This window comes from Amblyomma mixtum, chromosome 2 (genome assembly GCF_055824585.1).
Source record: "Amblyomma mixtum isolate Tamu chromosome 2, ASM5582458v1, whole genome shotgun sequence".
NCBI classification, from domain to species: Eukaryota; Metazoa; Arthropoda; class Arachnida; order Ixodida; family Ixodidae; genus Amblyomma; species Amblyomma mixtum.
Window position 1 is genome coordinate 12,413,426 of NC_143013.1, and position 13,111 is coordinate 12,426,536.

Genomic DNA, 13,111 nt, shown 5'->3' on the forward strand with positions numbered 1-13,111 from the left:
TCACGCTGTATTCACAAAGGAATCGTTTCCTGTTAGAAACTTACTACACCCGAAGCGAGCTAGGAAAGAGGTTCCGCCCCCCGCCCCCCATCCAAAGGAATTCGACTAATTGCGATGTCTTCCTCACCGCACGAAACGTACGTTCGTCATGCTCACAAAAATTGAGACCATGACGCAACCCGAGGGCAGTTCACACGGCGTCGCGGGTCGAATACGCGGCGTTCAACATGTGGCTGCGGGCGAAACCGCTCGCTCGCTTATTCGCGCCTCCGGGCCAGTCTTGTTAGGGCGGAGAGGAGGTAGACGCTTTTTCACGATGCCTTCGTCGTGAGCAGCAATTTGTCTTTCAGCCGCACGAAAGAATTAACAGAGAAGATTCTCCACGAGTAGCGAACAAGAAGAAGGGAAGTCGTTGCTGCGGGCCATGTACGCCCGCGTCCCCTGGTTGATCCCTTGATTTCGTTCGTGACACGCGTGGCGTTTCCTAGGAGCATGCACGCCATGTTCAGCAGCAAGAGGTCGTCCGCCTCATTGGATGAATCACGAAAGCGTTCATGGGAACCATCGGACGGGAGCACGAGAGTGCCGCGGCCACAGTTCGAAATGCAGCGCGGAGACATGTTCGCGAGGTGGGAAATCACCCGTAACTAATGGAGCCAGTGTGAGATCCTTGCAGACTAGAAAATCGCTACGCTGGTTAACCTCAATTAGATGTTCAAGGGGACACAGTAGGTGATCTCGGGGACAACTACTGGTACCTGCGTCGGAAAGAAGAGAGCGCGCTGGGAAGATCAATCGGAGGTTATAATTTACTTACTAGTAATTTATTATATAGCAACAGTATTCGAGCACTACAGGCAAGGGCGTCGTGTGTGGCGCGTTTCATTGAAAGATAATGGGGCTGATAGTTTGGCTCTGGTATAATCAGATCATCATTATCTGTAACATTAACTTAGCGCTACAGGCGAAGTGTCTGCACGGCCGTAAGGCTGATTAATGGGTTGCGGTACCACACTTGGGTGACCTCTTTAGAGGATCACTTGGAGTAACGTGGGTGTTCGTGTTCTGAGCACGTTGTAGGTTTGATTCTGGCGAGTCCCAAAGGTGCCTGCTTCTCTGCTATTTTATTAAAAAAAAAAAAAATCTGTGTGGTGCTCTGTGCATAAATGAGCACTTTGTAAGTCAAGTAAGCTGGGTTAGAAGTATTCAGATTTAGTGCAACGAATGCGTTCGAAACGGTGATGATCTTGAACAGCAGACACCCGCTGCTTTGTTTCATTGGAAAGGAGCAAAGCGTTTACGTCCAGAAGTGATCAGACGGATTAGAGTCGAACCTCGTTATAACGAAACAGTCTATGACGAAATAATGGATATAACGGAGGAATGACGATTCCCCGTTGGATGTTTGGTCAACACGGGCTATAACGAAACTCCGGCTATAAAGAAGCAATCACCGCGCTCCTTCAACTTCGTTATAACGAGGTTCATCTGCATCTCCTTTCTATCAATAATCCCATTTTACTTCTAGTGGTAGTAGTACCCTTAATGTAATTGGAGTAAGTAGTTGAAAGTATACTAGAAGTAGTAGTTAAGCTACTCAGAAGAGCAAGATTCGTCTCACGCACTCCGGAACATGCGCCTTTCGCTTCTGCGTTGCGTAGATGTTAGAGAGTCTTAGCATAACGTTATTGCAAATCGTTTCCGCCAGCCGCCAATATCGAACGCGCAAATGGAGCGGGATTCCACTGTTGGCGGTTGGCAGTAGTGGTATACATTAGTGCTGTACTGAAACCCTCTGTTAGCAGCAGGTCGCTGGCGTACGCGCCGTGATGCGCAATACACAGAAGCCGTGCAGGAAAGCCAGTTCAGTTCTGGGCAAGCGCTTCGAGTCGTGCGCGCCGCCGTCCGCCCCATCCCAAGGGCCCGGAGCGTCGGCTGGGCGAGAGGGTGTCGAGTGCGGACCAATGGGACGTCCCGCACGCTGGCCGCGCCGTTCACGACTGGTCCGCGCTCGAGGAGGGAGAGGGTACGTCGCGGACGACGTCGAACAAGCTAAATAAGAAGCAAAGGGGCCCGGCAGCACACATTCAATCGAGCAGAGGATAAAACGCGAGCACACGCACAGACACACGCACACACACACACATGCACCACTCTTGATTTTTGTTCCTTCTCCTCTGCCTTGCGCGCCGCGAGGCCGTCGCTGAGAAAGGGGATTTCCGAAGAAGCCGGCTGCGCACCTGAGCGAGTCGCACAGCGAGGCGACAGTGGCAGAAGACGTGGACGCGAATGCCGCGGTTGCGGAACGTTGGCTGTGTTCGCGGTTCCCGTCTCTCTTTCGTCGCATGTGCCTGCCGCGTGCGCTGAGTGTCCCGGAGAAAGTGCTTGTGCGATCGACACCATCCTCGACCTTTCTTCTCCAAACGTGGAGCTGGCAAGCGAAGATGCTGCGCGCGTGTCTTGCACCTCTCGATGACCTTTCAACTGTGGACCCTCTGGAGAAAAGGGACTTGGCCTCAAGGTACCTTCGCCAGCTTCAGTCTCCAATGGAGCTTGGCTTCTAGTTCGTGCTTAAGAAGATTCGAATTGTCGCGCTTAATGTCGCAGCCATGTTAGTTTTATGGTACTCGTATCGTGTTCGCGAGGAATCGCATGTTTTCGTGACCGAGTACGTGCATTCGTGTGGATGACTACAGGCCACAGAAGCAAGAACGTGTCACTTCTCTTTCTGCTCGTTTGTCCAGTCCGGAAAGAATAAACGGACACCTAGCTCAGGAAGAGAAAAACCGGAAGCAACGCCACTGTGGAGTTGGTGGCGGAAATAGTAAACTCTGCACTAGTACAAGCCCGCCCACCAGGAGGAGACTGCTCGAGAAGACTAGTCTGCCCACGTCTAGGTGACTCAGTGCTGCAGTGGATGCTTCCTGCGATGAGCCAGGCGTCGAGCGCGAGCAAGTGATGCCTGTGTCGAGTGTCGATGGACGGCTCTAGGTTCAGGCTTCCCGAGCCTGTGCCATGCCGCCAACTACGTAGGTCGGGGCCATGGTCCGAAGCATCGGCGGAGTCCATGGCACGTTGTCGGCGCGCCACGCCAAGATCACGTTGATCCTCTTCGCATTGCTCGACAACGCTCGGTGAGTGATCTCGGCCTCGTTTACCTTACAGGTGCCGTATTTTGTTACGGCCTCTCTTTTTTTTTTTGTTTCCAAAACACATTCTTTTGCTCCTGCGTCATCGATAAATATGACCTTCGATACCAGAGCCGGCGACAAATGTCGCTTGAAAGCTACCAATGTTAGTTGGCAAAAAATAATAATAATTTAAAGTATCGTAAAACGAAACGGTAAGAAATCACACCCCAGACCGGTTGTAAAGCGAGAGGTGTTCTCTGCCATCTTTGAATCATTTTTTAGCATCAAGAAAAGAATTTAGTGGCTGGCATGGCAGCTGCAAAACGCACCCGATAAGAAGAAGAAGAAGAAGAAAAAAAAAGGCTCTAAACGATACCTTACTGCAGACTAATCATACTTTGAGCTGCAGCGAGCATCTAGGAAAAAATATAAAATTTATGACGGGAATTCCAGCAAGAGTTTTTGCTAAAATCGGAAGGCATTCGCTTCAAAAGTCGACGGAGAGTATTTCGCAACAAATATCTCGAGACCAATAATTTTCCCGAGACTGTCGCACCTTTTTCTTTTAATTTATTCAACCCATTTGTAACGAAATGCGCAGCGATGTCCTCAAATTTTGTTCTTTTTCATCGTTCCTTAGAATAAAAAATGAAAAATAAAGGTGAAAAGGAAAAAAAATGAATCCACATTTGAATATCTGTGCAACAGGTTTCGGCGAAGTGTAAAAACAAAATTGAATTTTACCCACCGCTGTTTTCGCCTTGTTCTATCTATTATCTATACGGAAAGCTTGCGAAGGACGACAGGTATGAACGTTGGGCACGACTCTATATGCGCTGGCCTCCACCCTTTTCCAAGCGTCTGCTTTAGCGGGCGGTTATTTATGGTTATTGCCCCTTCGCTGTAGGTCACATCATGGCCGAATACACAGATCCAATAAACGTCAAAGATAGGCGCATTCTGTGGCGACACGGCGCCGCTCACTTGTCTCCCCCCCCCCCCCCCCCCCCCCCCCCCCCCCCTCCCTCCAATATCGAACGAACGTACTACGTTGCTATTCTCGCCAGTCGCTGCTGCTGATTGCAAACAACAGCCTTCCTTATAGCTTTCAGGCTGTCCGCTTGTGAGTGGTCCTTGTTACACGCTTGCACACGAAAACAAGATGCGGAGGCAACAGGTTATCGTGATTAACGACTTTCAATGGCTGACAGGCACGCCGTTAATGTGCCTGTATTTGGCCGTTGAATTATGTAATGGCTTCGGAGACACAGTTTAAATTAATCACTGCTTCCTCGCGAGCGGTAATAACCATTCGTGATTATGGCAAGGATTTCTGCGATTAGCTGCTTAGCCACCGTAAAAAAACGATTGCGTGCAAGCACGGTGGTATTCATTACTGCATCAAGCTTCGTATGGGCTGCCGCTTGGCGTGTCTTCGCGTTCATTTCTCACCTATGGTGGTCACGTTTGCCGCAGCGACCTTCCCACAGCTCAGATGCCTGTGGGTGCCGGTTCTTCCTTCAGATTTTTGTTTCATATTTTTGTTTCTCTATTTCTACAGTGAAGTGTGAGGCTCCATGGCTTTTTCGAGTCCGTGGACTGCACAGACGCAATTTATGCTAATCGGTTATAGCGCCGTTTATGCTTTTCTCGAAACCCGACTTGTCGTTAACATTCGTTAGGTTTATCGAACTTGAGGCAGCAACAGCAGTCCTTGATTTAATTGGAGAGGAAAGTCGAAAGGGACGCTGACTTCTACTTCAGTATGCAGATCGAGATGATTACCACTGCATACCACGAATTCCGCCTCGGACAAAGTTCGCATACATCTTAGCTGCTTCTCTTATTAAGCGCATTCCAATGGGATTGGAAGGCTGTGGTGACGCTCTCTTTAATTAATATGTATATATTTTTTTATTTCACAGATGTCCTTCAGCATCTGGGGAGAGTGCAGGTTTCACTAGTCATTAGGAGCTTCGGCATTTTTTTTCTCGTGTGCTGCCTCTTTCTCGGTTCGGCAGTGAAATGCAGCCGAAGTTCTTAAACAACAAGTTAGAGCGTAACGGCTGAAGTGCCGATAAACTTCATTAGATAAGCTATATCACTAGGAAACAGCGTAGGAATGGTACACAAAAGAAGTAAAGAGGCAAAATGCAGGGCCTCGTCGTTCGTCTTCAGATACTGTCATGAGCAGTTTAACCTTAACGTATGTAGATTAAAGGAAGACCTAATAGGCACTGTCCTGAATATTAAGCTGTACAATTACCGGTGAACTGGGCTCCGAGAAATTTGCTCACATAATACATATGAGGCGTTTGGCGACAAGTTAATATACATAATAAACAGATTCACACAGCGCTAGGGAACGAGGACAGAAGGAACACGAGAAGTGTTTTTCGTGTTTCTTCCGTCCTCGTTCCGTAGCGCTGTGCGAATCTGTTTATTAAGCATGAACCAACTAGCCCACACCAGAATCCTCTTAGAACGTAGTTAATATACAGCCCTTTGAATTAATGTGCAGCTTTAGTAATTGTGCTGGAGCCCCTGCGCGTGAAAAATTTCGATCATGTCGTCACCAGGAGCATAGAGTATACATTGTGGCGTCATCGCGGCTGCCCGATGACGTCTGGTTGCCGTCTCAGGAGCAGCTGTAGCACCATGTAGTATCACACGTAGTATCACATGTGCTTGATGAACGCTTGGTGTGACTGGAGTGTCGTATACAGGTGACATACTTACACTCTGAACAGGAATACACCTATATGGGAGTAAAAAGGGAATAAGTTATCCTCTAGCGCACTTCCTTTATTAAAAGGGACTGCACTAGAGGACAGTTTACCACCTTTTTACTCCTTTATGCTTTGCGTTAATTGACGAAAAGACAGCTTTAATTTGTTCACGCGAGCTTGTAAGCGATAAAAAAAATTCATCCTGGACATATTTTGTAACAAAGCTGTAGCGAATAGCAGCGATCACGTCGGCGCCGTACACTCGCAAGCGTCTTCCTTGGCCTGAAAATGTTTGCAACAGACCGTATATGCGTGTCAGCGTCTCAAATAAGCGTCCGCGAACAGGTCACCGCTATTTGCTGAGCGGCACTGAAGCTAGCAGGCGTCACACTTAACGATGAGTCAATAAGTAGTGTGACGATGGTGCAACTCGCATAACTCGATAAATTATACCAATTATGTAACTTTCGATTGGCCCGAGCTTCAAAATCCATATCGCTGATTGGCGTAACATGTGAACATATTCAAGGTGCCATATCACGTGTGGAACTGTCATGAATTATTCAGGGATACCGATATCGTTGCTGGGCGGTGGTCCACGATAACTAATGGTAGGGAGTCATGTGGAGTGACTGAGTTTTAAAATTTCTTCAGCCGCGCGATAAAAAGCTCTGGTGTCAATACTCAAGCATATTTCTTGTTATTTTTTTTTTCGGCCAGTGTCGGTCTCTTGAATCCATATCGGGTTCTTTTCGCATATCTAGAGCTTTGCTAGCCTATCGCCGGCGCCATCCTTTAAATAAAATAATTTTTTTTTTCAGCTATCTTCCGCTTTCATCATTTGTGTAACGTAAACGCGGATATGAAAGTTAACTGCACATCTCCGCCGAAAAAATTTCGAGCCAGTTTTTACGCAAATACGACAGGCTCCTTTACCAGTGTACCGCATCGGGTGCGCATGCTTGAGTCGTTACACTCTAGACAGAAGGGACTAAAGAGGGATAAAGCTGTCCTTAAGTGCACTCATATTTATAAAAAGGGGGGGGGGCTCTAGAAAGCAGCTTACTTCCTTTTAAGTCCCATATAGCTGTATTCGTGTTTAAAGTATAACCGCAGCACTCTTGGAATATTGATAATGGCCGATTGATTTGGTTCATCGTATATGTCAGGAATTCTTCACACTGTTCGACATTAATTTATTCCACATGGACACGGATGCTTGGTAAGTGGAGCGACGCGTTTCGTTGGTTCGGAATAAAGTACTCGCAAGGATATACCCTTGTTGACTGGTTGAGAGTCTATCAAGCCGAACAGTTTTCATCTGTGATCGCTAGAGCATCACTACCGCTCGTCACTCACTCCTGCCAACCAACCGCTCGATGTGAATCCCACATCGACGGCAGCTCCGTGATCATCGTCATTAAGCGCCCGCATCACCTGTCTCTGGGGCTGCAGGCGGTCAGGCACCTGCTCGCGCGGAAAGCACCGCGACAGCGAAGGCTTATGCGTCGAGGCACGAAAGCTGCCTGCACATTTTCCCCTGCTTAGATTACTGTACCTGAAGCGCTATTACAGGTAAAACAGGTAGACGCGGCTTTTCACAGGAATGGTCGCGGAGAGAGAAAGAAAGATGACGGTTACATGAAAACACGTAGCTCATCAAGGACAGATTTTTATTGGCATGAACGATGCGTTGGAAGGGAAGCTCAGGAGGCAAAGGGAAACTCTAGATCAGAGGGGGAACGAAGAAGAATGTAATGCGAAGGCAAGATAATCGATGGTCCTTAAGGGTAACGGAGTGGATACCAAGAGAAGGCAAACGTAGCAGGGGGCGGCAGAAAGTTTGGGGGGGGATGAGATAAAGACGTTTGCCGGGATACATGGTGGCCGCAGCTGGCACAGGCCAGGGTTAATCGGACATACATGGGAGAGGCCTTTGTGTTGCATTGGGCGTGGTCAGGCTGCATGATGATGATGAAATCAGAATAAAATTTGCACATACAAACTCTGGCCAATAAATCTGACCACGAAACAGTTCCTGTGTTGAAGTAAACAATGCTTAAAATTTAACAATGAAATGAGCCCCCAGAAGACAAGAAAACACAGAGTTAAAACCTTGCCGTTGGGCCGAACAGCACTGACGTGCTGTTGAAGAGGCTCTGAAAGGGGCTCCAAATAAATTTGTGGGATTTCGGATGTTAAAGGACGCTGCTTCACAAATATCCGCCAGCAATAATTTTTGTAATGAGCTTTGTGGGAGCAGAGTTATGTGCAGCAAAAATTTGAATTTCTGCATTTTCGCGCCTTTCTCTCTCCTCTCGTCACTTTCGCATGCCGGTGGTCCTCTGCCAGCCCCACCCACTCGGTCCCTCCGCCAGCTGCTGAGGCGCGCATAAGGAAGGTGGGGGGGGGGGGGGGGGGGTGCGGAGCATCCTGCCGTGGTCCTGGTACTGCCTAACGTCAGAATGAGACGCTCCGGCGAACCTATGATAGTCCTCCGCTGATGATGTAATGAGCGCTGCCTGATGCGTTGCGCGCAGATTCAGGCGAAAGCCCGGCAATGCAGGTCGCTGCGTGGCGTGGAAGTGTAAATTTTTACAAAATATATTGTAAATCAATGTTTCGCTTTCGGGATCCCGTACGCGGCACGAACACTCGGCGACCGGTACTGTATACATAACGCAAGCGTATTATAGAAAACCTCGAACACCCCTTTTCGGGACAGACCAGTTGGCGGCAGCGGCGTTTGGACATGTGCCGCTATTTTAAACAGGTTTATACAAGCGCCGTGTTAACTCAAGGGAATTCTCAAAAGTACCTGGTGTACGTGACTGACCTTGTCCTTGCATTAACAACTTTTAGCTTACGTTAAGAAGAGACGCCAACACCTCTGATCCGGCAGCGGAGTACGCATGTATATATTGCATTGTACATGCATCAGTGTGTTGCTCTAGCGCATGTAACTTGCTTATGTATTTCATCCTCATTCGTCGATATATATACACCATGTATGTGCACAAATTAATGGCTCCGGTGGCATTATATACTCTGCATATAAACAGTGCCGCTGGTGGCGCTAGTGATGCCGAAAAAAACACATGCGGCTCCTGGCAGACGCTATGCTCATATCTAAATTGTCATCCAAGCATGTTCATAGGCATATGTAAATTGTTCATTGTGTTTATGCATTTATAGTGTTTGTTGTGTATGCACCTCCTCAAGGTAAAATATATATACATGTGGTACTAAAGCAAAAATTGCAAATAAAGGATGTCGTATACTTAGTTAAGTATATACGTTAAGAACAAGCAAAAGCTCGATTCCTCGCCCTGTTCAGGGCACCAGAAGCGCCTGCTTGAGGTGCCTGGGACAGCGAGAGCTTTATCGCACGTTTCAGCGGTGGTTGCGGATGCACCAATGGTGGGAGTGTGGATATTCGAGAAATTGCCCACTCGAAGAGCTCGCAGGCGAGGACACTGACCTCTGAACCTGTCTCATCTTCATGCAAGCAGTAGCAACCACCACCCTAATTATGCTTTATGGCATCCTCTCTTATGTCCATGCTCATGCGATTTTTTTATGGATTTCTGAAGAACCTTTTTATAGCTTCTAGTAAGATAATGTGGCTTAGCTGGTTTTATATTAGGCGTTATATCCTAATGGGTTTCTGCCGTAATGGGTTTCTGACATTTTCTTCGCTTCAGAAAAATGTATCACTTCTGCAGCATAAGTGACCCTGTGCCCGCATCATAACTTGCCCCCCGGATTGTGAGAAAACTTCCCACCGTGGCAGGTAGCGTTTAAATTAATGATTGGCCGCGAAGGCCAACCTGGGTCGCACAAACCCCACCGCTGGGATCACCTGCCACTGCAGGGCACTGGTTCTTGACTTAGCCACTGCACCACTGCGCCTGGAGTGGCATGACGACTCCCAGGGATCTGTGAGCGTAAAGTGTTTAAAGAATCGCCAGTCCCATTAGCACCATCGCGTCATACTCTTAAGGCGTAGCTTTTAAGTGTCCCGTCCAGATTTTAACACCGGCAAATTGAACTTTCGCCCAAGTCTGAAAAGTATATGCTGCCGAGTCTTGGATCTCGTGGTATGTGCACTCTAAACAGAACGCAGTAAGAAGGGACTAGATTTTCTTCTAGCGCACTCCAAGGGTCTGTGCTAGATGAAAGCTAACTCCCTCTTCACTCCCGTATAGGCGCATACGTGTTTATATAGTGTGCTGCTCAGAACTGAGTCGAATAAATTTGCAAGACCGTTTCCTGTGCAACATTTATTTATATTTAGGATTCGAAAGGCAGACAGGAAGCAAGTGTAATGGACCGCATGTACCAAGCAAGCGCACCTTACCTTAAAAAAATTGCGTTCAACGTATTAAAGAGGTACGATGGGGCCAGTTGACAGGGTAGTTGATTTTCGGCTGCCTATAATGAAGGATGTAGAAGAAAAGATCGAGGTTAGAACACACTTGTAATCAGCGGTGCATGTTCCCCGGATAAAAACCGACGTAGTTCAGTTGGTTCAGTACGATGTGAAGCTTTCGATCTCGGAGCATGTGGACAACCTAAGAATTGACTACAACATCCTGTAATCGTGTGCATGGGACTGTGAGCTTCATCTATCGTATTATTGATATTATTAGAGGGCGAATAGTCCTGCTATTTCGAACGGACTCTTATGTACCTAATCGCCTGGTACGGACTTTTCCGATTCCAGTTGTCATGGCCTCAAACAGATAGATAGTGGACACAATTTTGTTGTTTCCAACGTAATATTGCATGGTTTAATCGAATGGGCAAAATTTTTCTGGTTCCAATCACAGTCTTCTCGCACTGAGAAAGAGCGAAATTTTGAACATTTCAGCCGACACTTCCGCCACTCAATTGGACAAATGTCTTCTCATTTTCTCTCCCTCTTTTTTGTCTACGTAGATTATTGTTCAGTCGACTCTTTTTTGTCTACAATAGGCTATTGCTCAGTCGACTAAGCAACCCTTTTAAGAGCTGATCGGAGCCCATCTATGACAACAACGACGCAACATCAAACATATTCGCTCGCGCACAGTCTCAATTTGCGCTTAAAAAGATCTTAATCGACTTCCTTCGGTGGTATCGAAAATCAGAGTTGCTCCAGCTCACACGCCGTCCTCTCCTAGGCGATGAGTTCCTGTTCCGCTGAGATATCCAGTGGCCACTGTGTACCCTCCGCCCCATACTTTCCCACGGGGGAGCTCGCTAACCCTGTGATTAGCTCCGGGAGACGTACGAAGTGCCGTCCACGTGCTGGGGCGTCGGCGATTAAGCTCTATATGCCACTCGCACAGAAAATAGAGTAAACGACTCTCGAGAACGCAGAAAGCAAAAAAAAAAAAGGAAAAGCTACGGCGAATCACTTTCCGGGCTCGACCGCTGGGCGCGTTGGTACGCCGCTGGGTGCGCTCGCTTTGCGGCAGTAATTGTTAGGCGGTCCAGGGCAATCAATGAAGCGTCTTTTAATAGCCCGCCATTAGGCTAGCTTCCAGCGGCACCGGTGGGCGCATCGCCTCCAACAAGAAATATACATCGACGCGATGTACGGCGGCCGAGGAGCGAACGTCGCGGTATGCAGCCACGCAGCAGACGACTTCATTTCTGAGAGCACGGGGTGAGGAAGAAAGATGCATTTCTAAATGCGACGAAGGGGAGGAACGCTTGTTCCCCTCGACGGGTGCAGCGGAATACGAGAGATGTCAGTTCGAAGGAGCACCTGCTTTGAAAGTTCCAACTCTGTTACACGCCGCAGCTTGGTGGAAGAATTTAGAACCATATTTTTATTGCGAAAGCAATACTAGTTGCACTTTCAGCCCGTCGCGTAGCGAGGCCGGTAGCTACCAAATTAGCATATTGGATTGGGTCGGATCGGATTGGATTGTATTGGATTGGATTATATTGGATTGTATAACCGATGCATCACCACAAGTCTAACCACAAGCACCACCACCAGCTACACTACCAGCTGAACCATGGCGTACCTACGGATATTGCTTTCGCAATTACCGGGCTTAACCAAGCTAAGCCAGAGCTATTTTTTCTCTATCGTCGTAGTCACGCTGCGTTGCTTTTTGTTTGCCGGGAACTTTACGTGAAGCATGAAACATAACTTGGGGAAAACGTTGATGAGCATTGGCGATGTAATCTCACTTACAGGGTTTACAAATAGCTCTTAGTGCAACAAGTGTTTTTACCCTTTCTTACTCCTCTGATATGGGAAACAGGACACCGGTCAAGCTGCAAGTGGTTTACCTTTGCTTGCAGGTTCGGGAAGTCTCGAAATTCAATCTGGGACAGTGTTCTATCAGTAAACTTGTGGTTTATGGTTTATGGTGTTCAACGTCCCAAAGCGACTCAGGGACGCCGTAGTGAAGGGCTCCAGAAATTCCGACCACCTGGGGTTCTTTAACGCGCACTGACATCGCACAGTACACGGGCCTCTAGAATTTCGCCTCCATCGAAATTCGACCGCCGCGGCCTGGGCCAATGTCTGCTCGTACTTCATGCTGTGTTGAAGAGAGATACTGCATGAAACAAAACTTTTTTTTCCTTCGTTTTCGGAGTGAAAATACCCGGGTCTATGTGTCACAGCGTTCTTTCTTCTTTCAGTGAACCTAAAAAACTTCTCCTAACTTTCCTGTCATTAAGTATGGGACAGTAGAATTAGTTTTTTTTTATTTAGTATGACTATGGAATAAGACATGTGGGCATTAATTGTTTCGACTGGCACCATTTTCATCTTCACAAACTGCATCTTTGCTTCCTGTAGCTATTTACCACTGAAAAGGTGCAGCATATTCGGAAAAAAAAAAAAAAAACGCACAAGTTCTCAGAATCCCCGAGCACATCCTTCAGCACTGGGGTGGTCGCATATTATATCATCATTGCTATTAATCTAATTGTATATTGGATTACTTTTATTGCGGGTCACGTGCAGACAACTATGTCTCGTAAATCCGCTTTGTAACATGGCAGGTTCCACGGCCTGAATTGCAGTGTTTTGTCGCTGTGCAAAACTTGATTGCGGTATTTGTGAAGAGGCATAAAAAGAGATAAAGAAAATACTGCAGCAGCGGAGGTAACAAGCATTGATAGCCGCCGTCATCGAAAGTTTGTCAGCAGCTATAATTGGGTAATTGAGAGCGTGTCGATAATTCCAACATTTTCCCCAATGGTCTGATCATGATGGCATGATCAGCTTAATCATCTAAT

The 13,111-nt window shown here is 47.4% G+C and overlaps 1 protein-coding gene across 2 annotated transcripts in view; it reads left to right on the forward strand.

Moving 5' to 3' along the window:
• LOC149358453 (protein Wnt-2-like) overlaps positions 1 to 13,111 on the forward strand; it is a 101,922-nt gene that overhangs the window by 17,293 nt on the left and 71,518 nt on the right. The window contains exon 1 of one of the 2 annotated variants that reach the window (XM_089570511.1): positions 2,170 to 3,134. The exons of the other annotated variant lie outside the window; for it this stretch is intronic. Within the exon in view, the coding sequence (XP_089426637.1) occupies positions 3,043 to 3,134 (92 nt within the window). The 5' untranslated portion in view covers positions 2,170 to 3,042. Of the gene's footprint in view, positions 1 to 2,169; positions 3,135 to 13,111 lie in introns of those variants that run through there. 2 annotated transcript variants of the gene reach the window in all.